Source organism: Podarcis muralis, chromosome 17, assembly GCF_964188315.1.
Source record: "Podarcis muralis chromosome 17, rPodMur119.hap1.1, whole genome shotgun sequence".
NCBI classification, from domain to species: domain Eukaryota; kingdom Metazoa; phylum Chordata; class Lepidosauria; order Squamata; family Lacertidae; genus Podarcis; species Podarcis muralis.
The window spans coordinates 30,070,847-30,096,281 of NC_135671.1; the positions used below are offsets into that span (position 1 = coordinate 30,070,847).

General features: G+C 40.4%; 1 protein-coding gene across 3 annotated transcripts in view; it reads right to left on the reverse strand.

The window, feature by feature from the left end:
* TRPC4 (transient receptor potential cation channel subfamily C member 4) overlaps positions 1–25,435 on the reverse strand; it is a 62,581-nt gene that overhangs the window by 31,222 nt on the left and 5,924 nt on the right. For 2 of the 3 annotated variants that reach the window (XM_028712225.2, XM_028712223.2), the window contains exons 2-3: positions 18,412–18,816; positions 611–1,129 (exon numbers count right to left, since the gene is read on the reverse strand). In XM_028712225.2, coding sequence (XP_028568058.2) covers positions 611–1,129; positions 18,412–18,789 — 897 coding nt within the window. In that variant the 5' untranslated portion in view covers positions 18,790–18,816. Of the gene's footprint in view, positions 1–610; positions 1,130–18,411; positions 18,817–25,435 lie in introns of those variants that run through there. The other variant, XM_028712229.2, reaches the window with a different exon arrangement.

A 25,435-nucleotide genomic window follows, 5' to 3' on the forward strand; every position in this document is an offset into this window, starting at 1 on the left:
AGTTGTTCATGACCAGCACCTGATGTGAAGGCTGGAGTCAGAGTGGTAGATGAAGCAGAGGCTAAGCCAGGAACCTCTAGGGCTGAGCCAGGGAGTTCCAGAACAGGACAGAGGGAGCTGGAAGAACATTAATGAGCTCAAAGGGGAGCAGTTAACCTAACAAAGGTTCAGAGAAGACCCAAAGAATTGCACAGCTCCTCCTCTAACAGGTTCTTTGCTGGGTCATTCCTTGAAGCTGGATTCTCATTTACAGGAAGCAACTATTTGCAGTAATGCACATTGCTGCTTGTGGAGGAATTCTAGGCTGTAAAATGAACCAGAAAATACTTCTGTCTTTCCACAGAGCTTAACGTCAGGCAGATCTACTAACAGGATCTTTTTTTCAGGAGAGAACATGAGCAGCAGTACTTCTGGATTTCTTATACGCTGAAGTATTTCAGTTTCTTGTATCACAAGAGCCTAATAACCGAATGTGCCCATTATTTTTTTTTAAATGAGACAATATGGAGAACAAAAGACCTTGACAGCAATTTGTCTCATTTGATGGGTATATCATCTATCTCATACATTATTTCAATTAAATCAGAAAAATATTCTTCTATACACTTACCTCTTTTTGACGGTACTTAATTGCCAGTTTGAGTCTTGCAAGTTCATTACCATTCTGCTCTTCTATTAGACTGTTATCATCTCTGTAGTTAAGAATAATTTCAAGTTCCCTGGAACTCCGTGTCTGATCCAAGAGGTCTTTTGCAAATTGCTTGCATTGCTGTGATAGTTCTTCATATTCAGATTTAAACTCATTCTCCACTTTGCTCAGTTCCTGAAGTTCCCAACTTAATTGGAAAGCTGTAAGAAAAGGATCCTCGCTTGACAGGGAAATCAAAGATGGACTTGAAAGAGCTCTGTAGATATTGAGCCTGGATCGGGAATGGCGAAGGCTGTCCACATCTGAGCTAGAGACACACTCCACACAGTTACAGCGGACTTCATGCGGTCTGGGAACAGAAACACCTTTCTGTACTAAAAGTTTTACGATCTCATAATTGTTTGTATGGGCAGCCAGGATAATGGGTGTGATGTCTGGTGTAAACTCTGAGAATTGTTTATCCAAAAGGATGGGTGGTACCTGTGGGAAGGAAAGCGAATACAGTTATATTGGATAGGTGTTATCTGTGGCTCAAGGTACAAGATATCAAGGTATAATCATACGAGGACTTATCCTTTTGGGTAGTAGAAACCCATCCAGAACACAACTGAACTGGATAGATTACCTACCTGCCAACAACATCTCCATCTTATCTGACCTACACTTTATTTGCTGCCCTCCAGTGACTCAGCCATTGATTAAGCTCTTCCAATGTACTGCCTGAATCTGATGAAAATGAGAAATACAGCTGGGTGCTATCCACATGCAGATGATACCAAACCCTGCGCAATCTGGTTTCCTGACCACATGGAAGCCTATGTGCGCACATCTCTATGTAAGGAGGCTTCCTCTTTGCAGACATCTTCAGTCAAATGGGTGGAAGGATCTATGGCCCTGAGGTCGGGATGTCCTGCTTCCCCTCTTCATATATTGCTAACATCTAAAAGGCTTGCTTTCACTGGAGAGAATCTATCCCAGTCCTAAATGAAACAAGAGAGTGAGGGGAAAGACGCTAGGCTGGCTGCTCTTTTATTCCTCAGTTTCAATATTTTTGCATTCCCTGTTTGTTCACCTTCTTAGTGTCGCCGTAATTATTTCTGAGATATCATTACCTTCCTCCCCCAAAAAGACAAATGCTTGTTTTGTACTTCTTATTTACCTGCTGTAATACTGTATATAGTCTGGAAACAAGTATTGTCTCCTGGTAATGCTCCTACCATTTCTATAAGGAAGAACAGAACCTGGCTTTGCCTTTTTACAGTAATTGCTCCCAACAAGTGATGAGAGAAATAAAACAGTGTGAGGAGGGTTTTTGTTTTGTCAGTAAATACAGAACAGAGGAGACTTGATACGTTTTAGAAGCAGCTATTTATAGTGCACAGGTGCTATTTTTAAATCACTTACTGATGGTGTGAATATGAAATGATTCTCATAGATACAATCCTGCATTTCCCTCACTATTTGTTTGAATGGACCTCTGCCCAGTCATGACAGAATTCCTTTCATTCCTTTTCCATACCTGAAAATCCCCCAACCACTCCCAATTAAACTTAGGCTGGTTCTTAGATAAATTCACTTTAAATTCAGCTATTTCTCCATATTTGTAAGCATTTGCTTCCATTCAGGACCTTCAACTTACAGTTTCTTCTTGTCTCACTACTGTTACTAATGGTTCAAGAAATACTATCAATGAACTAGGGCGGGAGTAGCTTTGGCCTGAGTTTTGGTTGCCCCTGATTTCCTTGATGCCTCTATAGTCTTGCAAAGAGTTAAGTCTTCCATCAGGTGCATATCACTGTATACTGTGTCTCCATGAGGAGCTCCTTGGAAAAAAAATAAAGGTCTCTTATGAACGGCTCAACTGCTTCTCTAGACTTCTGAGCTCTTTGATAAAAGCAGGCCCTCTCAAAGAAGACTGTTGGCTCATAGTCTGCAAAAGTAAATTTTTATAATTTATAAATGTTGCTGGCTTTTTGCCTGTAACATAAAGAAATGAACTTCGGTTCAAAATTCCTTTGCTGTGAGGCAAAAAGAAGCAAACCCCCCCCCCCTGTTCATGGCATACTGCAGGGTTACTAAAGCTGAAGGTGTCTGACACACTGCATGTGATTTGGCTTGTTTTTCAAAGCTCTACAAGTTTGAAACTTAACTTCTCTGGCACCATACCAGTGAAGGTCATAGAACATCAATCAGCCATGTTCTTCACTGTCTCAAAGGAACAGGGACAAAAGAACAAAAGGAAATTCTCATCTCAGTCAAAACTGCACCTTGACCAAGCCATAGAATGGTAATTTCTTCTCTCAGTTAACAATGCAAGTCTTTCTCCTCATTATATTTGCCTTTGAAACAATGCAGATTAGAAAAATGTTTTTGGGAAACTGTGAGTGAAGACTGTGTCAATGCTCATGCTCTGTAAGTTGTCAGAAAGTTGTTGTGGCATTTCAGTAAAAAGAACCAATGTGTTCAACCTAAATGTAGGGAAAAGAACACACTCCCCCTAGTGGTGGAAGAAAGTACAGAGCAAAGTAGCATCTGAACCCAGCATGCCACACTTACTTGAATGGATAGAGTTGAACTCTATGTTTTAACGTAACTACTAGAATAAAGTTGTTGTTAATTTATATACGTACAGTCATACCTTGGGATAAATATGCTTCAGGATAAGTATTTTCAGGTTGCGCTCCGCGGCGACCTGGAAGCAACCGAGCACGTTACTTCCGGGTTTCGCCGCTCGTGCATGCGCAGATGGTCAAAATGACATCACGCGCATGTGCGGAAGCGGCGAAATGCGACCCGCGCACATGCAGACACACAGTTGCATCTTACGTTCTGTTCAGGATGCGAACGGAGCTCCGGAACGGATCCCTTTCGCATCCCGAGGTTCCACTGTACTGCCCTTCATCCAAAGATCTCAGGGCAGTTCACAACATAAAAATACAGGATAAAAGCACAGAATAAATAGTAGTGGACCATAGCCCATGGTTTGAGAAACACTATTCTCGGGGTTTTGTGATAGTGGTATAAGCGGTAGGGGTGACAGTGAAGCCTGCATATTGGAGAAGTTGGGGAGCCAGAAAGGCCTTGGGTTGTCATTGGTTCAGCTGCTCTAATTCTAGAGAAGGTCAGGGCAGGCAGAAAATCCTTAAGCAAAGAGGAGGAGTAGAAGAGGCAGAAGCCTAGAAAAGAAAGAATGAAAGGGGAAGGATGTAGAAACATGAGTGGGAAGAGAAACTGGGAGAAAAAACAAGCTGAGGAGGGATGCACAAGGCTGGGTACCACAGAGTTCAGCACATTGCTTCACAGATTTGAAGTATCGGGCTGCAATACTTCTAGTCAGGTTGTAACAGGTTTGGCAACAGCTTAGGATGGGATTCTTCTCCCTCTTGCTTTTGCCTTTTAGGACAGATGTTTCCATTTGTAAGGTTAAGGGTCAATTAATGTTTTAGACTCAATATAGGAGCAGAAATGAACCCTGAGACTAGTTTGGAATAACATTCTAAGTTGGGAAGCAAAACATTCCATGTTGGTTTACAAGTTTAGAACTCACCATCTGATATTTGTGTGATGCCTTAGTTGAAAATTTAAGACCTTAGGATTGTAAAAATATAGACTTCTAGTGTATTATGCCTGCTGTAACTTTGCAAATCATAATACTGACAAGGGATTGAATCACTCAGTATTTGCACAGCAAACCATTATAAGCAGTATATAAACCTTGATAAACTACTGTAAATGCCATTTGTCAATTGTATTCCTAATTATTTTCTTCTTTACCTTGCTCCATTTCAGTGTATTGTTATTTCAACCAGTATGAACATAAAATATTCCTTTCTCCCTTCTGGTCATAATAATGCATTAAATTACAGACTGGTCAGCACATTGCAATGTGAGTTGGTATACTGTGGTTGCCATGGGTGTAAGCAAGACAGTCCTGGGTTGAAATGTCAGTTGATGTAGTAGTAGAAGGAAAAGTCTCCAAACTTTTTTCTATGGACACATTTAGAAATCTAAGGAACTGTTGCAGGCACACCACAAAATAGTAGCAAATGTCATCCACCTCTCCTAAAAAGCCCTGGGCACCACCCAAAAGCAAAACTGAATAAATTCCAGATTTAAAAAAATGAAAGGGTCACCATAGTCACCATATTGGGGATTCCAGAATTATAAACTCACTAGTGAACTGCCATGAGATCTTATGATGAAGGGCAGTATATATAACAACAACAAACAACAATAATAGCAGCAGCAGCCTTGGAAAAGACACTAGCTCTCAGCCCCCACTCCCACCTTTAGTATTGAGTTAATATAGGCTTTTTCTAAAGTTAATTTTTAGCATATATTTAATGTGTACATTCTCCTAGGAGCTTACAGCAGCATACAGGTCTTACTCTCTTTTATCTTAACAATATCCTTGTGTGCTAGATTTAGGCTGAGATGGTGCTGCTGACCAAAGATCACTCAGTATTTTTGTTTCACATTTAGCCTGAGGGTGGTTTTGTGCAAATTAGTTTCCCTCACTGTGGTGTTTGGTTGGTTCTAATAAATCAAAGGTATTGTGTGAGTTCTGCTTTCAGGATATGCAGATCATCAAGGAGATTATGACAGCAGAGAACAAAGTGGACCCACATGAACCAAGCAAAGGCAACATTGGGACAAGCAATCTGGTTAGTACAACCAATCTAATTTATTCAAAGAAGTGAATCACACCACACTAGACAGGGCAGCAGAAAAACTAGCCGACAGCAAGAACCAGAGTAGTCCATCAGTATTTCTAACTACGGTAACATCTGCATCATGAACTAGTGCTATGGGAAAGGGGGGGGGATTATCCCCTTTGACAATCCATCTTTAGTCACAAAGTGATAGCTGGGTTCTCAAACCTTTACTTGAAGTAGACAAGAACCACAGGCACAGTTTAGCCCTAAATTAGTTTGAGGTGCTCAGTTTGTTGAATTGTTTGCATAGATATCTTAGGAAGTAATTCTGGCAGGCAACTGACTACACTGAGAACTAGAGTACTAATCTGATTGGATTCAGGTTTATGCATGTTTTTCCCCCCCCCCCCATACAGAGAAACTTGTTAGTTTTAGCAATTCTTGCAAGTCCACCCGCCTAGCAAAATTGACATAGACCCTGGAGCCCTCATTATCTTGGAAATTTCAGGAAAGCAGCTACAAGCAGCTAAAGGTATATTGGAGTGCAGAATGAAGACTGAAAACAGTTTCCCATCTCCCTGTCTGTGTAATGTTCCTAAAAAGTTTGACATCTCTGCCTTTGTCACTTGCAGCAGAGTAATTCCACAAGCAAGGGAAATACAAGTTCTGAACCATGTGCTTTAATTCTGTGCATAGTAGACATTTAAATAATTCAAGCTTCAGGAGGTCAAATTTCTAGAGAAGAGGTGCTGTAGAAATGTAGAGTCATGATTTGCCCAGGAGATTGTGATGCAATATATAGCATATAGACTGTTCCCAAAGTCTTATAGGAGGAGCATAGTGAAAGAAGGCAAATACATCATCATTATTTATGTGTCCATGTTCATACATCTGCTGAATTTAAATGGGTCTGTATATCTGGATGTGACTCACAGTCTCCTCAATTATGATTGTTTCCCTGGCATAACATCATAAATAAAGACCTATCTGTCTTAGTGTGAAGGGGGAACGTTATTGACATTCCAGAGAGCATTCTCAGATAGGTTTGTCAGAATGAAGTGTTCTTGTTTTGCTTACAATATTTGCAGTCACATTCTTCTAAAAAGGAAGGCTGAATTGAAATACAGAGTGGAGCAGCAAATAAACCCTGTTTGGTATTCATGATAAGGGAGATCAGGGGCACAGAGTTACGCCTCAGTCCCTCTGGTGCATCCCTTTTGCCCTGTTTATAGCCCTCTGTGAGCTGGAGGGCAAACCTCTAAAGCAGGGGTTCTAAACTGTGGAGGGAACCTCTAAGAATATAGGAGGTGCCCCATTTCACAATTCTGCCCTCAAGCACATGGAGGGCTGAAAACAAGAACATGACATGGTGGAGGGAGGTGGAGCTTCAAAATGTTGTCCCAGTTCTCCCTCATGCCATTATTACTGCAGAAGCACACATATAAGGCTTTAGTCTTTCACCCCAAGGTGTCTGCGGCTGTCTGCAATTTTTCTAGCAATTTCCAAGATGGTTGTGGAAGCTGATTTGAGGGTAATCCCGATTATGGAGGGAGCCTGTGTGGGCATCTGTATTATGTGTGCATCAGGTAACATGCTCAGCAGCAATATCTCATGGTGGTTAGGAAAAATGCCATTAAGATTAAAGCAATCATTGTTGACCATATGCATAATTGCCCAGTCTACATCTGCATTTATTCAGTTTCAACTATATACTGCAGCTGATTCATGTAGCCAAAAATATACAGTGGTACCTTGGGTTAAGAACTTAATTTGTTCCGGAGGTCTGTTCTTAACCTGAAACTGTTCTTAACCTGAGGTACCACTTTAGCTAATGAGGTCTCCCACTGCCGCTGCGCCACCGCCGCGTGATTTCTGTTGTCATCCTGAAGCAAAGTTCTTAACCCGAGGTACTATTTCTGGGTTAGTGGAGTCTGTAACCTGAAGCGTCTGTAACCTGAAGCGTCTGTAACCCGAGGTACCACTGTATTGTGTAAATCAGCCTTTAATTGATTAGCAAATGTAGGGCTCTTTTGGAAGAAAATTCTCTTTGTTTGCTGTGCCTATACAATAATAATAATCATCTTAAATTTCTTCATTTCTATTTTTTTCAAAATATTTTCCTCTGGTAATCATCCTCAAAAGTAGCACCAGAGGTATACTGTTTCTGAGCATATTGATTCATTTAGATTCTCTGGCTAGTAGCCACTAACTACTAACTGTCCTCCACCTGCTTTTTAAATTATTAATGTGGCTATGTTTTTGGACATGACTTTAAAAAAAGGCTAAGGCAAGATAAATTTGCAGAAGGTTGGCAGATATCTAATGAATATAGCAAGGGGTTAAGTTTAATTCATAAACCTGACAGTTCAGAAGTCAGGTTTGATGAGGATAGGTAAGTTTTTATTTAATACTAGAGATTGGACGCCTGTCAACTCCACGTGCCAATCCTCTTCCTGTTCCCCATCACGTTAAACCCCTAGGGCTTGCCCTTCTCATCCCATGCAACTGTAATGCTTGCTTTTCACCTTCTTAAGCCCATTTGTGAAGCCATGTCTATTTTATTGCCCCACCAACCCATCCCTCCTTCTTCCTCACCTTTTGTGCAACACCCACACCTCCTTGTACACAAGCCACTTTCATGGTGACCTCCTGCATCTTCCTCTTCTTGCACACTGCAATGAATACTAACCAACCTTTCCACCTTCTGCCCAATTATGAAGTCACCATCCCCTCCTATTCTGCAGACCCTTTCATGCCCCTGATTTCATCTCCACCCCCATTCTTGTGTCTTCTACTCCCTTTTTCCAACCTTCTTTGCACCCCCATTTTCACCCCTTTCCCTTCTCCCCCCCTCTACTAGCTTTTCTCAACTCTTCCTTCCACGTAGATCTTCCCCGTTTCTATGCCTTCTCTCTCCTGTTCTGCAACCCCTTTGCTCACGTACAGCATGATCTATGTTACTGTATCTGTAAGATTAATAGAATCTTAAAAGCAAGGCTGTTTGTTAGCTTGTTCAGTTAGAGGCACCGAGCTCCAACCGACATTGGGGGCCTTGTCATGTGGATGATGTCAGGGGCAGACTTTGGTAACATGGGGTCCTGAGCAAGGACAAAATCTTGTGCACTCACACCCAAATATTTCTTATTTTCGCAATAATTCCTTCAGTAGAGTTGCTTTTTTTATGGATCTTCTCAGTAGGTCCCCATGTAAATATAGGCAATATTGTTATTGTGTGATCTCCCCAATCAGGACCAGCAGAACACAGCTAACTTTCTACAGTAAACATTAGGCTGTCTGTAGGTTAGTGAAGCAGCAGGAGTAAGTGTACTCTAATTTTATGTCACATCACATTCCCATGACAGCCATTTTGTGTTATGCCATGCCTCTGACAGCCACTTGGTGACTTACAACATTTTGACAAAATTCGCTGTCCTACAGCTGTAATAAAGATTCTTCTTGTTGTTGTCAAAATTCTTAATGTGCCCTTTTGCCCAGAAAAAGTTGGCAACCCCTGTTCCAGGTAATTGGGCATGACTTTCAACAGCAGTCTAGCATATTCTACAGCTTTTTCAGATTCCTGGCATGCACTCATCTCCTCTTTTACATGTGAATATACACATCCCTCATTTTCTCTTTAAAAATAAAAAATAAATAAACCCTGCTACTGCAGACATGTTGGTATATGCCCTAAGTTTGCTGTTTTTGCCACATGAAACAGATTCTGTCAAGGGAAAAATAATGTGTGATCAGCTGGACAATATTTGACATGCAAAGTAGCTAATTTCTTACATTATCACAACTCCAGTTGCCAGCAGGATGTGCGAAAAGCATAACAAAGAGAAGATAATTGAATTCCAAAAATAATACATATTCATCAGGAGGCCAACTAGTGGATAATCTTCATCATAGCTGTGCTTTTCACCACTATAGAAACCATTGTTATGTTGCTCTTGAATAAGGAATCTGTTTAATTTGTAATGAGGACTGGCTGCAAAGTTGCTAATTTTCTATTTAATGTTGTTCACCCATCTTCAAAAATAAGAACAGTAGGTCAAGGGATTTAGCAGGGATTTTACAAATGGATGTAACATTATCTTCCTGCTATATGGATTTGAATTTTACATGGTTTTTGTTGTTATTGTGATGGGTTTGTGGGTACTTTGACTCCCCTAAATGCCTGTGTCTAATAGCTGCTGGGTCTAATTGGTGTTGGGAGTTCAAATAATGCTTGGAGTATTGAAATGGGCTGCCAGATGCTGGATTTAGGAAAAATACAGGCCAAACTAGCTTTCCCATTCAGGAAATCACCCGGGAGAAGAACCATCAGGGAGAAAAAAGGGAAGGTGAAGAGCCATTAGGAAGATATAGGCTGTGCCTCGTTCCATGGAGTGATAGTTAGCAAAGTTGAGTTCAGGACTGCAGGGGTGATTATGTGACCTGGGGGAAAGCGGTTGCAGTCTGTTAAATGCGGCAATCTGAAGGGGGGGGGCGGTCAGAACACAATTTGAATCCAAGGCTGCAGCAATGGGAGACACAGGACCCTCTTAAAGTGTAATGCTGGAAACCCCCTCCCAACCCACATCATAGCCTCAGGTTGTATATATGTATAAGCCATATATATATATATATATATATATATATATATATATATATATATCAAAAGGACACCACAAAGTCTCTGCTGTGTCTCATTTCCAAAGGAAATACAGACCCTGGACCCCTGGAATCTTGCACCACCCAGAGACTGGGGTAGCGTGTAACATTATGTAGATATTTATTGTGAGCAGCTTGGAGGGCCTTAGTGGCTGGGGGGAAAAGAGGTAGATTTAAAAGTAAAGTAATAAAGAAGGCCAGTTGGGAATACTTCAGTAAAGTAATGGACAACTGAAGAAAATATAGGCATCTGAATACAATATTCTGAACCAGCTTATTTGAACCTTTTCTTCTGTGTCAATCCAGAACTGACTCCAACCATGCCTGCAGGACATGAGTCACTAATTTTAATGGCACAGTGTGATTCTAAGGGTCTATAACTCAATGACTGAGCATAAACTCTGAATGCAAAAGACCCGAGGCTGACGCCCTGCTATTTCTGCCTAAATGGATCTTGGCTGGCAGACATGTGGGGGCAAGCTACACATTTTAACACAATGAAGTGTGGCCAAGATGGGATTAAAATTTTGAACCACTTGGGCATTGCCCAAATTGCTGTACTCTCACCTATCAAAGAGGACTAACAAGTCATTGCTAGTGGCAGTTTTGTGTAGCAAAGTGTTACAATATTGCAGGTGTTAATGTAGTGTTGCAGCTTGGGCAACATATGAAGTGATAATTTAAGAGAATAGATGCAGGAGTCATCTGTGCTGTGATAACAAACTAGATGGAAAACCATCCAGGGCCTTCAGAATAGAACTTCTAATGCTACTGCAGAAAAAACTAGGCTCTGTCATACTAAAAACTTCATAGAGATCCAAAATAATAAAACCAGGTCATATGGCAAAGTACTTATCATAAATAGTGGCTTATTGGCTAAAAAAAGGTAATTAATGCTACAGGGCAAAATAATCGCAATCATAAACTGTAAAATAGGTTGTAATTGAAATAGCTGCAAAATACAGTATAAAGATTAGCCTTAGTGACTTGGATTTAAATTGTATGTACAAAGATCTTTTCAAAAATGAAATGCCTCATTTAAACACTAGATGGCATTTAAACTATAGTAAAATCAATACAAAGTTAGATTGTTCGCTGAAAATACGAACACTAATTGATAGCTAGGTCTTCTAGCACCTTATAACTTGTTCATTTTGTTCGACAATCAAACAGTCCAGAAAGTAAAAACAACCAGAGATACAGACTATAAAAGAGCCATTCCTTCTACCTCTCTCTCTGTGGCTTCTTCCATGAACATTAATAATGAGCTAAGAGGCTAATCATGTCAGCTTTTTCAGCTTCCTTACAGCTGATGTACGGCAGAGGTGGTTTTAGGGCAGCGCCACTGGTTCCCAGTAAAGGTCTTGGAGTCCTCCTGCTTCCTTTCCCAAAGCTGGGCAAACACTTACTGAGCTTTGAGAGGGAAGCAAGAGGGCTCTAGGACCCTGTCAGAGTCTTACACCTGCTTCCCAAAGCCTGGCACAGAACTTCAGCATCTTCACTGCTTGCATGACTGGTCTTCTTGAGCCAGCTCCTTCCTCGTCCTTTGTGCCAAGGTTCTGGCTGTTGTTCAGGTTCAGGGTCATGAAATCCAGGATCATGTGCACTAAATATAAATAATAAATCTGGGCTTGAGCAATCTGGGAAGGTTTGGACAGTGTTTCCATGAAAGATGAGTGCCTTTGAAATTCTCCATAGAAATAACACTCCGTAGAAGCAAGTGACTGGAAAACATCCCCAGAACAGTTGATCCATTGCAGCAGCACGGCCAAAGATGGAACAGTCCATGGGAGTACAGACCACTGCAAAGTAGTGCAGCACCTTAATCACTGCAAATGCTGCTGAGTTTTGTTTGTTCTCTCTCCATCTTGCACCCACCCAGGGGAATAAATAGTAGCTATTATTAGAACAAGAAAGGGGGCTGCTTTTGCCCATTTTGAAGGAAGTATAATTATAATTAATGTTTACAAAGTCTGGCGTCTATCAGAGCAAAGCTGCAGGTCAGAGGTGGTACAAAACATTGAATGTCTTCCTGAGGCAGGTAGCATCGATGCCATCACCCTGTTTATTCACACACACTCTGGAATGTTTAGTGCTTTGCTGTGGCTAATGTGGCATTTGTGCTGGCTGTACCTTGGCCCCAAGCTCCCTCTTCCCTCTGTCTCACTGAGAAAGGGCCAGGAGTCCTTCAGAGCAAGGAATTTGGGGCAAGGTGCCTGTGTGGTGGACAGAAATCTTTTTTTAAATGGTTAAAAGTTTTCAATAATAAAATACAAAACAGTAATGCAGTGTGTATTTACCCATTGTGGCATTAACCTCTTTTATTTAATCCCTGATTGGTAGTGGTCCTTTGTGTGAGCAATATAGGAAAGCGAATGAAGCAGCCAAGGAGTAAAATGGTACCAAAGCAGCAGAAGTAGCAAGGGAGAAACCGTAGTGCTAAAAGAGAGTTAATTATTCTGTCCCCCTTCCACTGCACTCCCATTCATAATTTTCTCCTCCCCACATTGCAACTAGTTGATTACAATGGCTATAAAGGCAATGCTATTTGAAAAGAGCAATAGAATCATAGAATTATAGAGTTGTAAGGGACCCTAAGGGTCATCTAGTCCAACCCCCTGCAATGCAGGAATATGTAGGTGGTCCATATGGGGATCAAACCCATGACCTTGGCATTATCAGCACTACGCTCAAATGGGAGGGTTAAAGTGCAAAAGTTGATTTCTAGAAGGGAGCTATAAGTCACCGAGAAGGAAATGATTAGAGCAATGTTATGGGGCCAAGAAAACAGTGCAATAGTTTATCTACATATGAATAAATTTTGTATCTATTTTGGAGCTGTTAAGCAGATGCTCCATCAAAAGTGAATGGAAAAAATGTGGCTATTCTACTCCAAATATTTTTTGGGATGGTGTCTTTGTTTTGGCAGAAATTGAAACTTAATAACATTCAGCCCAGCTCTCTATGGAGTGCAAGGTTTTATTTTGTGTTGTTTTGTTTTGTTTACCTACAGATATCCATAATGTATCCAGAACCAAACAGTCACTTAAAAGGACGTTTTTTATGTATGCTACTACAGCAGCAAGGATTCTCTTAGCAAAGTATTGGAAGACACAAGAACTACCCACGCTGGAAGAATGGCAGACGAAGGTGATCGACTATATGGGACTGGCGGAGATGACTGGCAGAATCCGTGACCAAGGAAAAGAGACGGTGGAAGAAGACTGGAAGAAATTTAAAGTATATCTTAAGAACTGTTGTAAAATTAATGAGTGCTAAAATGTCAAGGGAAAGGAAAGAAAACAGAATTACAGCGGTAATTGATTAAGTAAGAGAAGAAGGGCAAAAAGAAAATGAGTAATCAGTTAATTGATGTGAGGGGTTGCTGAAGAAATTTTAAAACAGGGATGCAGAAAAGGGGAGGCATGGGGAGGTCAGGGAAGTAGGGTTTACGAAAAAGAGGTCTTGAAATTATACGTGTTTATATGTATTGTTTGTTTTTGTATTGTGTATTGTTTTGTCTTTAATCTATGTTGGAAAACTAATAAATTTTTTATAAAAAAACAAACAAACAAACAAACAGTCACTTAAAAGTGAGCTAACCTCTCCAACACTTTACTTACTTGTTCATGTTCCTAGCCCAATTCACTACTGTTTCCTAGGATTTGCAACAAATCAAATGATTTTGTTCAGTGTAAGCAGTGGGGAACCTTTTTGGCTTGAAGGGCCTGATCCTTATCAGTATCAACATTGCAGGTCAAAGTTGACAGGTAGGTGGAGCTGCCCACTTGTCAAAATCCCTTGTATGGGGTTTGCACTTGGGAACCACACAACAAAGGACAACTGGGCATATGGAGAACAAAGTGGTTGTTTTCCCCTCACCCACCATTAATAAGGATGGGACAAACAAGGCTGAAATTTGCAAGTGACAGCAGCAAGTCAGACTTCTAGGCTTTGTTGCTTGATTGGGAAGAGAGAAGCTTAACACTGGGTTCAGGAGTGCCAGACAGCCCTCTTCAGGCACTCAAACCCAACACTGAAAAGTATCTATGATATATGGAAATATGTAGCTCACTTCATAGTTAGGATTTACTGCAGTATTTTGATGTAGCCTGATATCCTTTTTTTGGCTTTGATTTACATAGCTTCCTTCTCTCATTTAGTTGTGCTAGCCAGCAATCAACTCTGAACATAAATAAGGATATGTGTAATAAATCAGACATTCTTGTACACATCAAACTGTGCAATATATATATCACATTTGAACACATTTTTAGCTCTCTGCGTAACTCAAAACTTGTTTGCACTCAGATAGGTAAGCTGTTGTAAAGATCAAGTGTCTCAGTTCTGCAAAGCCTTGTTCTGTGTTGTTTATATGCTGAGATTTGATATATTGCTACTATTTGCATGTCATTCTTTGTGCTGGAACTCTGAGTTATTCTTGCTTGTGAAAGGAAGTATTTTAACTTAGTTTGGTCTTGGATGTTTGTTCCCGAGTCCATTTCTATGTGCACGTGCTATGAACCAGTTCTAATTTTTCTAGAGCAGCATTTGTTACAACTTTAGCATGCTTCTTTAATTATCTAGCTACATACCAGAGACATTATAGAATCAAACTCCGAACAAAGCATTATTTGGCCATATAGAAAACTAACTGAGATGGTCCCTTGATGCAAGTATATCTATTTAACATTGACCAATGACGTTTGGAGGATGACACACATATCCTGTGAGGGGAGTTGCTGGTATGAATTAGGTGTGTACGAGTCATGTTACTCTCAGGTAGAAGGAAAGTGTGTTCAGGAGGCATTCAGGGTCATGTGCTTAGCCCCATGCTCAAACTCATACTGCTTTTCCTGCTCCCATCATTGCTGTCATTGCATTCAGCATAATGCCTGAAACAGGGAGCCTTCTCTATGCATAGAGAAACTGCATGACTTTGAGTGCGAGACTAAATCAGAGCTGGATTATAAAGGTGCAACTACAGCAGCTGCTCCAAGATCCATGCCACAAGGAGCCTCAGACCCTCTCATGCACACTCACTACTCACATACAGACCACAGATGTATCCATGCCTCACTCAGTCATATATATATATATATATATATATATACACTTCACGCATACATTTATCCCTTTCTCTCTGCCCAAGTGCATATCTCCCACACAGACCACACACACACAACTAACATACAGTGGTACCACAGGTTACATACGCTTCAGGTTACATACACTTCAGGTTACAGACTCCGCTAACCCAGAAATATTACCTCAGGTTAAGAACTTTGCTTCCGGATGAGAACAGAAATTGGGCTCTGGTGGCGCAGCAGGAGGCCCCATTAGCTAAAGTGGTGCTTCAGGTTAAGAACAGTTTCAGGTTAAGTATGGACCTCCGGAACAAATTAAGTACTTAACCTGAGGTACCACTGTATTCATATTTATTTTGTACACACACACCTCTTACAGACCATAGGTACAAACAAACACTTCCCCCTTTTCACTCACACATTCACACAAGTAGGACTTATGCATCCAAAACATGCCCTATTCAGGCAAGATTAAGATTGGTTGAAACCTTGGAGCTGTACTAATTTTCAGGGATGAAAATATATAGAGAGAGTGGCCCACCCTTTATAAGGATTGTGGAGTTGAGAATGCATTTCATATGAGAGAAGTTTCATAGTTTGTTTCCATCCTACTAAAAAAAAATGGGCATAAGCCAGACAAATACAAGCATTTATATGTCAGTCTGAAGTCAATGGAAGACATGTAAGCACACATTAATGCACCAACTGGAAGGATTTAAATGTGCTTAACTGTGGCTGAGTTGCGCTATGTGCTTTGTCCTAAGTTTAATTATCTGCCGTTTCTGTGTACCGAGGAGTACGTAACTCAGTATTTTAAAAATTAACTTTCTGCAATCCAAACTGTGCCCCAAGGAAAGTTGGATTTTATATTATGTATTAAATAAGCAAATAAATATATTTGTATATTTCTCTTATGCATAATGTATTCTGCAATGTTTGCTGTTTTTACATAATTCAAGCCCTCTTCCATCTACTGGAATTATTATTCAGATTGGTCCTTCCTCCTGGCTTCTGAGATTTCATAAAGAAATTATATGTTCAATGTCATGTTCTGAGCTCTTCCTGTACTCCTGCGGAATTGTGGCATATACAGAGCCCATTCATAACTCCAGAGCAAAGTAAAAAGTAAAAGACAGTTAACAACAACAACAGCAGCAGCAGCAGCAGCAACAGCAGCAGCAGCAACAACAACAACAACAACAACGTGTTTCAGGAATTTTGCAGCTTTTGTAAGGTCCATTCTGGGTTCTTTCTTAGGGAGAGGTTTTACTTATGTAGAATTATTACTGGAATTTTGAGTCACAGAAGAATATATGAAGTCTGAAATTACAGGATACAAAACAAGCAATGTAGTATTCTGTATGAATAATATTTAGAAGAGGATACAGAGATTTCTCCTGTTCTCTCTTCCAAAAATGGAAAGATAATAAAGGGGGGGGGGGGGAGAATTCCAAAGGGGAATTGATTATTCCCTTCCATTCAGACTGCATAGCATTGCAGCAGTGCAAAAACAGGGATGATACATTGAATGCTTTCACAATACAACAATGAGCTCTTATTATGCTATTGAAGAAATGAATTATACGTTTTACTCCTCTTTCACTACTGAATCCACAATGAGAACAAGATAGTGTAATTAAATGATACCTTATGCATTGTGAAATGCCCCCAGACATTTCAATATGCTGTTCATTTCAATATTTTAACAGTGCCTGATAATGTATGAAAATTAAAGCAGACAAGAAAAGACCAGAAACTTACATCTATTTCTAATCTCTACACAAAAATGTTCTAGCACATCATTCAGGGGTGCAGGTCTTATATTATCTCTCTTGCCTAATATACATGCTTGCATTTTCTATTTGCTAGGACTCTTCCCAGTGTTTCTGACTGACACAGAGCAGCATTTGCTGCAACCTCAGAGCTACTTTTTGCAGTAATCTCACTTACCAATCTGCCTTCACCACACCTTTCTCAACATTTCAGGGAGTAGAGCACCTATCAGCTTTGCATAGCACTTTACTATAATCCTCCACTCTTCTCCTATGATATTACTGCCATTCTGGATACACACATTGTGGCACAGCAAGCTGTCCACTTCTGCATATTAAGCCACTTCTCTCCTCCTGCCTCATTGGCTGACTCTCACCCAAGGGCTCTGACATTCAAACTATTCTCATCAGAAGCAGGAACAGAGAGGCACAAGGGGACCTGGACAAATGTTGGATACTGGATACTCTAAAGCAGGGCTTGGGAACTGCTGGTAGCAAGGGAAAATATAGGTACAGTGGTACCTTGGTTTAAGAACAGCCCTGTTTACGAACTATTTGGTTTACGAACTCCACAAAACCAGAAGTAGTGTCCCAGTTTGGGAACTTTACCTCGGTCTAAGAATGGAAGCCGAATGGTAAAATGACACCAGCGCCGAGAGGCCTCATTAGGGAAAGTGCGCCTCAGTTTAAGAACGGTTTCGGTTTAAGAATGGACTTCCAGAACGGATTAAGTTTGTAAACCGAGGTGCCACTGTATATACAAAGGAGACTTTCTGGTTGCCAAGATCCAAGTTTGGGGCAAGTACACTTTGGTGAGAGAACCCAAAAAGAGATTTAAAAATACAAAATATGCAGTGAAGCAAATGATGGAAATAGACCTTTAAAATATGTCCTTGGGAGTTCCAAAATTCTTGCCTTAACATAGAAAAGGTAAGTTAAAAATTATTTACTTACAAACTCTCCAAAGGTCAGATTCATGTGTTTTTCCATACAGCATTCAGAAAGAGTTGCACAGGCAGTAAAATTTGGCTTAGCTACAGTGGTATAGGTTCCTAATTGTTGGTATTGGAACACAGTAATGGCTTGTACGAGCCATGTGGTCTCAGCTATAGCAACCTGCTCAAAACCTCTTCTTCTTAGGTAGGCTGGGAGAGAACAGTAGGCTTGCTAACCTAGTTCCTCCAAAGGTGAGCTGAGCCTGGCAGGACAGCTTACTCTTTGGTCTAAAACCTTTCATGCATTAATTAGACAAGAATGTCAGTTATGTGTCAGATGCATCCCTCTGGGTGCTTTTCAGTTACTGCACAGCTGTCTCCCACTAAGGGTTAGGATCTTTACAACTGGCCTTTTGGGAACAGTTTAGGAATACAAACCTTTCAAAAGCCTAACCATTTGATGCATCCACATGAGGTAATTGGGTAAAAAAAAAAAAAAATACATTCGAGGCACAGTCTCCCTTAATTTCCTTCAGCATGGGAGGAGGTTTAAGCCTTTCTACACCAACCATGATCCTGAAAAGGATCGCCCCCTCTCCACACATAGAGAGACTTAGAGCAGCAATTATCAACAGACAAAAAGTTTCCATTGGAAAATACCTGTTTCTCCCCACTGGGCCTCTTGTGGTTTAGCAGCAGCTCAACAGCTCCAACTACCTCTTTCCTGATGGCATGTAGCAAAGCATCCCCAACATAGACGTTAAAGCTCAAAAGTAGCTCTATGAGCTCCAGGTTCTCATTTTCTATTGCAATAAGAAGAGCCGTTCTTCCAAGGGGGTCAATGCAATTAATATTGATCTTGAAATATATCTCTGCTTCTTCCAGGGCTTGCTTCACACTGGCATAATCTCCTTTTTCCACAGCATTCAAATAGGCTTTCTCAGGAGGTGAGAGTTCAGACTCAGCTCGTACAATGCGTAGCGGGATTCGATCTCGGTAAGGGGCACTGACGCTTCTTCTATAATAGAACTGGGCCATAGTTCACACCAGCCTAACCATGTCTTTCTGCAATAGAAAAGAGAACGCACATCAGTTGAACATTCCTGGAGCACAATATAGCGAGTACACCATTATTATAGCAATGGAATTTCATAGAAATGGCTGTGTTCATGTTTAGCGACAGGAAGACAAAAAAACTGCATAAATACTTAGATCAAAGAAGCTTAACTGGTTTTATGAATTTATGTACATAGCATTTTGTATTATCTTAATATTATTGAAAAACAATAGATGAATTAATATGATTTAATTGAATTACATAATAGACCAAAGACAGCCAGAGAGCTTAACCAAGAACAGTATTTGATAAGTATTATGCAGAGTTAACTCAGGTGGCCTTTGCCTGAAAATACAAACATTTTTCTTGCAAAGAAAAATTCAGAACCAAACAAAAGCCCAAGTCTTACACCGTGTAGTCGATATTTGTTGGGACTGCAACATAAGGTTTGCGTTTAGGCCCTCAAGCATTGCAAGGTTGCTCCATATTGTAGTTTAGGATTCTGTTGGGAGGCACTTGAAATCATTTCATTAATGTACTGAAATATCTACTGACTGGTACTGATGCTGTTGCTCTAAATTTATATCCTTTAAAGTTGGCCTTGTTAAAAGGAAAGCACCTGGCCATTACCACAGTAACCTTTCTTTCCTCAAATTCTGTGTAGTCTCAGGGCAATATTTTTACTTCCTAAAAATAAAGACTGAAAATAAAATAATTCTGAAACATTTCACTTGCATCTCAAAAGCAAAGGAAGCTTGTTATGATTTTGTTCTCCTTTGTTCCCTCAGGTGTCATTTTTTAAATGAGGCCAGAAACCACAGAATGAAGTTGAAAGACTAATATAATAGAAAAATGGGCCTAAACTCAAACCAAACTCCACAATAATAATTTTTCTTGTTTAGAATGAAAAACAGGTGTGTGTGCAGCAGGGATATCTGAACTGTGCAACGTTTTAAATGAAAAGGTTACTATTGCTCTTGTTTTTGAATGATCAATCTTACACATTTTCAAAAACATTATTGGCCATTTAAAACAAAACAATTTGGCACTCTTAAGTGGCCATGATATCTTGCAGAACATCTGTTGAAAGGGTGAGAGAGACTGTGCAGTAAGGTGAATCGGTGGTAATGTTAATGCAAGGAAATACTATAGCTTAGAATGTGTCCTCTTTACTGTGAGTTCCTTCTGCAGCCTCTTCCATCACATTTATTGCTTACCACTATGCATTCTCTTACAGCTTTCAGAATACCCAGTACTAATCACAATTACAGCATAGCTTTCCATGATACCCCAACGTTTTTGTTGAACCCTTTAGACTACATTGCACATCCTCATACACTATTATACTGATCTCTTCCTTTCATCCATCGATTCCCTTTGTTATCTCCCTTCTTTCAATATTCAAAACACCACACACACTGATGATACTGTATAATAACAAACACTTGCATTGCATTAGGAAGGACTGTAGTTTGGGACTAATGCAGACCATTTCAGATAAGGAAATAAGTCTATGAGGAAGACCCTGTTAATGACATGCCCCCAAAATTATTCCATTTTGATTTTAATGCTAAAAGGGTGGCAAGTGCATATCAGTAGAGAGAGGCATGAGCCTGCAATGACCTTTATAGAACACAACTGAATACACCATGTTCATTACCAAGGAAGCAGTCTGAGTTTGGTGTAAGGGTCCTTAAAGGCAAGCCGCCTAGATCATTCATCCCCCTGCACTGGAGCTACAACCTGAATCCATTTCTGTTATACAGCTATGTAAAGGGATTTATTCTTGCCCCCTACACCATGTAAGAAGACTCAAAAGACACCATATTGGTGAAATGTTATACAGTATTTAATGTTGTATGACAATCAGAATATCTGCAAAGTAACAAGCCAATTAAGTAAGTGTGGGCAGGTGTTGTTAACTCACAAATCTGAGAGAAACATCTGTATTTTGTGGCTTCCCATCAATGACTGGGATAAATATCCCTTCTTGCTAACAGAACCCTGGAAACATGATCTGAGCCCAATGTAGCTTGCATTTCTTTATTAGACCCTAACTTATACACACATGTAGCATGACACCAAAATGTTCTAGGCACGAGAGGAAAATTCCCTTTGAGTCTTGACTCAGGAATGACTCAGAGGGGTGGGAATTGGAGGCACTGTATCACATTGGTTCCACTCCTACCTGCAGGGTCATCACCAGAAAATAGTACTAGGAGATTGTTGCTTGGTTCTGTGCCTTTTGAGCTGTGGGCTCCCACAAGGGTCCATTTTCTCTCCTATGCTATTCAACAGCTATATGAAACTGTTATCTGTCATCTGTGGAGTTGGAACATGGCACCATCAACATGCTGATGACATGTAGCTCTTTCTCTCTCCATTCAATCTGAATCAGGAGAGGCTTGGAAGGTGTTGGACCAGTGCCTGGAAGCAGTGAAGCGCTGGAAGTGGACCAATAAAATGAGGCTGAATCCTGGTCCTGTGGGTGGTTCCCATGTCTGAGAATTAGATGTACAACCTACATTGGGAGAAGCTGCACTTCCTCTGAAGGAACAAGATCATAGTACTCCTGGATTCCAGTTAGTCACTGGAGTCTCAAGTGGCTTCTGTGGTCAGGAGTGCTTATGCCAGCTTAGGCTGTTTCCCCAGTTTTGGTTGTTCCTGGACCAGTATAGGCTGGCCTCAGCTGTCCACACTCTAGTGACTTCTCTATTAGGCTACTTCAACGTGCTCTATGTGAAGCCACCCTCTTAGACAGTCTGGAGGCTGCCTCTTGTGCAGAATGTGGCTGCTAGGTGGGTAAGCATGGCAACCCAATGGGACCATGTGTCACCTTTCAGTTTAGTAAGGTGCTAACATGCTCTACAGGGAGCTGGCTTCTGGCACCAGGCCAATTGGCAGACCAACTCTGCGCCACAAAGATGTCTGCAAATGTGACATGAAGGTGGGCAACCTTCATCAACCCTGCCCTGTGGGAATTCCTTGCAGAAGACCACAGTGCCTGGAAACAGGCAGTCAAGTCATGTATTCATAGCAGTGACCAGAGGAGGAATGACCGCTGGGAGCAGCTCAGAGAGAAGAAACACCAGAGTGCATCTACAGCAGCACAAACGGATGCCTTCATCTGCCCCAGCCATAACAAAACTTGTCTCTCCCATAGTGGTCTCTACAGCCACAGTAGGTGCTGCAACCTTCCAACAGCCTGACCTCACCCACAAAGGTGCACTCCTTCACTGTGTCCCAAGACAGACAGATGCCAACAACGTAACAGTTTGTAAAACTGCAATGTTTAAGTGTCTACAGTATCTTTGCAAGGGAAAAGGATAGGGAGAAAACCAGAACAACTTGGTCACACCCCTGTGACCTCCTAGCAGCACCACTAGCTGTCACTAGTCATATGACATCTCCATTTTAATTGTGCTTTAGATAATGGCAGAAAAGCAAGGCTTCAGCTTCACTAAAGGGCTTTATTATAGAAGCACTTATAAAGTAACAAAATCTAAAAGACAGGGATTGCATTGTACAAAATGATAGTTTGCACATACAGTGTTGCAAAATACAATGGCTTTGTAAATCCTGGCAGACCTCATTAAATCAAGCATTAAATTGCAAGCAAGTCCCTCAGCTGCAGTAAACAGAATTCATACAACAGGGTGGAGTGCGGAGTTCTTATTGAGTAAATAAACAAATTAATAATAATTTGGAAGTTTTCAGAAGTGGTTACATTTTAACTCTGTGAAAGAATCAGTCTGGAAAAAAGTATTTTTTGTCTAAATGTGTTATGTGTGTGTGCGCACGCACACATGCAAAAGGAATTTAGTGTATTTGATTTTATCATTAGTGAAAATGATCTATTTTAACAGTTGGTCAAACTTTTCGGTGCCAAAATTTTAATGACAAATTATGACATTTTCTTTCAAATATTATATGCATTTTTTCAGCTTTGCAGATGGTTAGTAACTGCATAATACACAAATCATTAAATCATTCTAACCAGCATTTGAAACCTTTTAAAATATGCTAAAATGGCAAACTTTCAAAAGATACTCATCTCTTATTAAACTGAACTGAACAAACTGAAGCAAAACTAGCCTTGTGGGTAGATGGTTTCCAGGTCTGAGACAGGTCAGCTACCTGTTCTGGACAGGCTTGCACTCTCCCTGAAGGACCAGACATGTTGCTTGAGTGTGCTCCTGGATTAATCTTTGTTGCCTGAGGTCCAGGTGGCTTCAACAGCTTAGAGTGCCTTTTACCAGCTTTGTTTGGTATGCCAGCAATTACCATTTATGAATAGGGCTCACGCAGCCACAGTGGTTCATACACTGGTGACCCTTATAAAGAGTATTAGGAGCTGATAAAAAGGCTCCCATTTTGAAACAGCTTTCTTTTCCCCTGCAATGAGATTTCCTTTTTGTTTGTTCGCCCTTGCTTTTTTGTTCTGGATGTAATTACCTATTCTCCACAAAGGCTCAGTTGGCAGAGGCTAGCACAGTTGCCTTCAAAAAAGTTGTGTACCTGGGATCCCTACAGTGCTCCTATGTATAAGGAACCTGATTTTGCATTTTCAAAGGTTTAGGCATTTTCTCAGGCACCGGGGCCTTTTTTTGGACTAAGGAACCACTTGCCACTTAGGAGCTGTGAGATAGTGGGGTAACTAACAACAGTTGTGTAAAATGGGCTGTATCACAACTTCTGCTCAGCTAGCCACTTCACTCTTTAATTTATGAATACTGCTTTGAAACTTGTGTTATCTTACAGGCTATTTTGGGTTTTGCCCCTCTGAAGCTATGTGGGAATTGCTGCATGCTTTGCTTATTCAAAGGGGTCTTATATACTCCAGGCATCTGCCTTGATTCACTGGAATATTTTAATTGAATTTTGTGTTCAACTGCTCCATTTTTTTCACAGGGCAAAAGTTAGTGCCTCTTAATGATTAGATTTTAGCTCATCCAAGACTGGGATAGATTGATCTTCTACCCTGCTGTTGAGGTTTCGTTCTTTTTGCTGCTGCAGAGAGTCAATAATGAACCCTTCTGTTACCTGTGGATTTCATTTCTGCTTTCTCCTAAATTTCTAGCTTTTTATCAAAGTGGGAAGAACCATCTGGCTTTGACCACCCATTTTTTATCACCCTAAAACCTGGTTTCAAAAGCAAAATTTATTTATTTAGTTGTGTTTGTTTGTTTGTTTGTTTGTTTGTTTGTTTATGTATTTATGCCTTTCATAAAATTTACACATTGTTTAATTTTTAAAAACCCCAACCAGAAAGTGGCTTACAAAAATATTGAATTTGCAGTTCCTTTCCTCCCCACTCCAAAGCTTTCTTGACCTATAATTAAACTGTCCCTCTCTGATATCTAAGTCAGGAAAATGAGATAGGATGACAAGTATATACTGAACTGTGAAACCAAAGTAGCAAGAGTGGCTGCAATCCCAACCTCACTTATCTAGGAGTAAACCCCACTAAATGCAATAGGACTTAATTCTGAGTAGACATAGTTAGGTTGCAGCCATAGTTAGATTTGTGATGGGCTATTGGCCACTTTATGAACTCTGAAAGGGAACATGCCAGGAAGTTAATCCAAATATCTGTTAATGGCTGAGACAAGCTGTCTGTTATAACTATTCATTAAGTAGACATATATTTCTGCATCAGCAAATGATGAAACAAAACATGGACTTGTGCAAATTAAGCCAACTGCAGCGGAGTAGAAAATACCAGATGAAAGTGCAAATGAATATCATAATGGATTGAGGCTTGTCCGTACCTCCCTAAATTCAGCAGAACAAAGAATATAACCATATTTTTAAAACAAATGAAAATCTGAAGTAGCAAATAAAAAGCAGGCTAGGATATGTTTTATCTAACTAGAGTCATCCTCCACCCACCCACAGAAAACCTCCATGAAATAAAATATTAGTGTTGATTTCACAAGAGTGCTGCTGGTGGTGGGTGGCAAGAAGAGAGATGAATATGTTTTTATGTCTATGTGCTAGTTTTGTCACATGTGGTTCTTTTCTGTTGTTGTCTTTATAGTATAAGATAATTGTTTTTGTGTGGCACCACTTAATCTTCTTTTGCACATGTTGTGGTATAAGTGCATTTTGGAATTGAAATCAAGCTCCCACCCTCAAACAGCATTCTCAGCCCAAGTTTGGTCCTTTAGTGACTGGGTCGTGGGAGATAAGCAGGATTTCAGAGTGGTGGCACACAGTAGAGCCAATACTGAGCAAATGCTTTCCTACAAATTATTGTCCCAATTCAGCATGTAGCTTTCCAATGCAAGCCGCTTTAAAATGAACAGGAGCTACACATGAGCACAGCATAGTTCTAAATAGTTTAAGTAGAGTTGGTGCAGAAGTATTTCCAGTTAGATTGTGTTCTTTGACAAATGGCAAGCTATAATGAATCACAACTTTTTCTTATAAGCAAGTTTGGGCTGGTGTCAAGATTATATTTGCTTTGAATAAATAAGAAGCACAGAAAAAGAACTCCTGCAATGAAAATAATACTTTACATCTAAACAATCTTTATCCCCACCACTGTTAATGAATGCACCCTGAACCTATTTTCTTACAGTCAGAAAAATATTCTCTGGGCCTGAAGCCCTATTCTAATTCTGG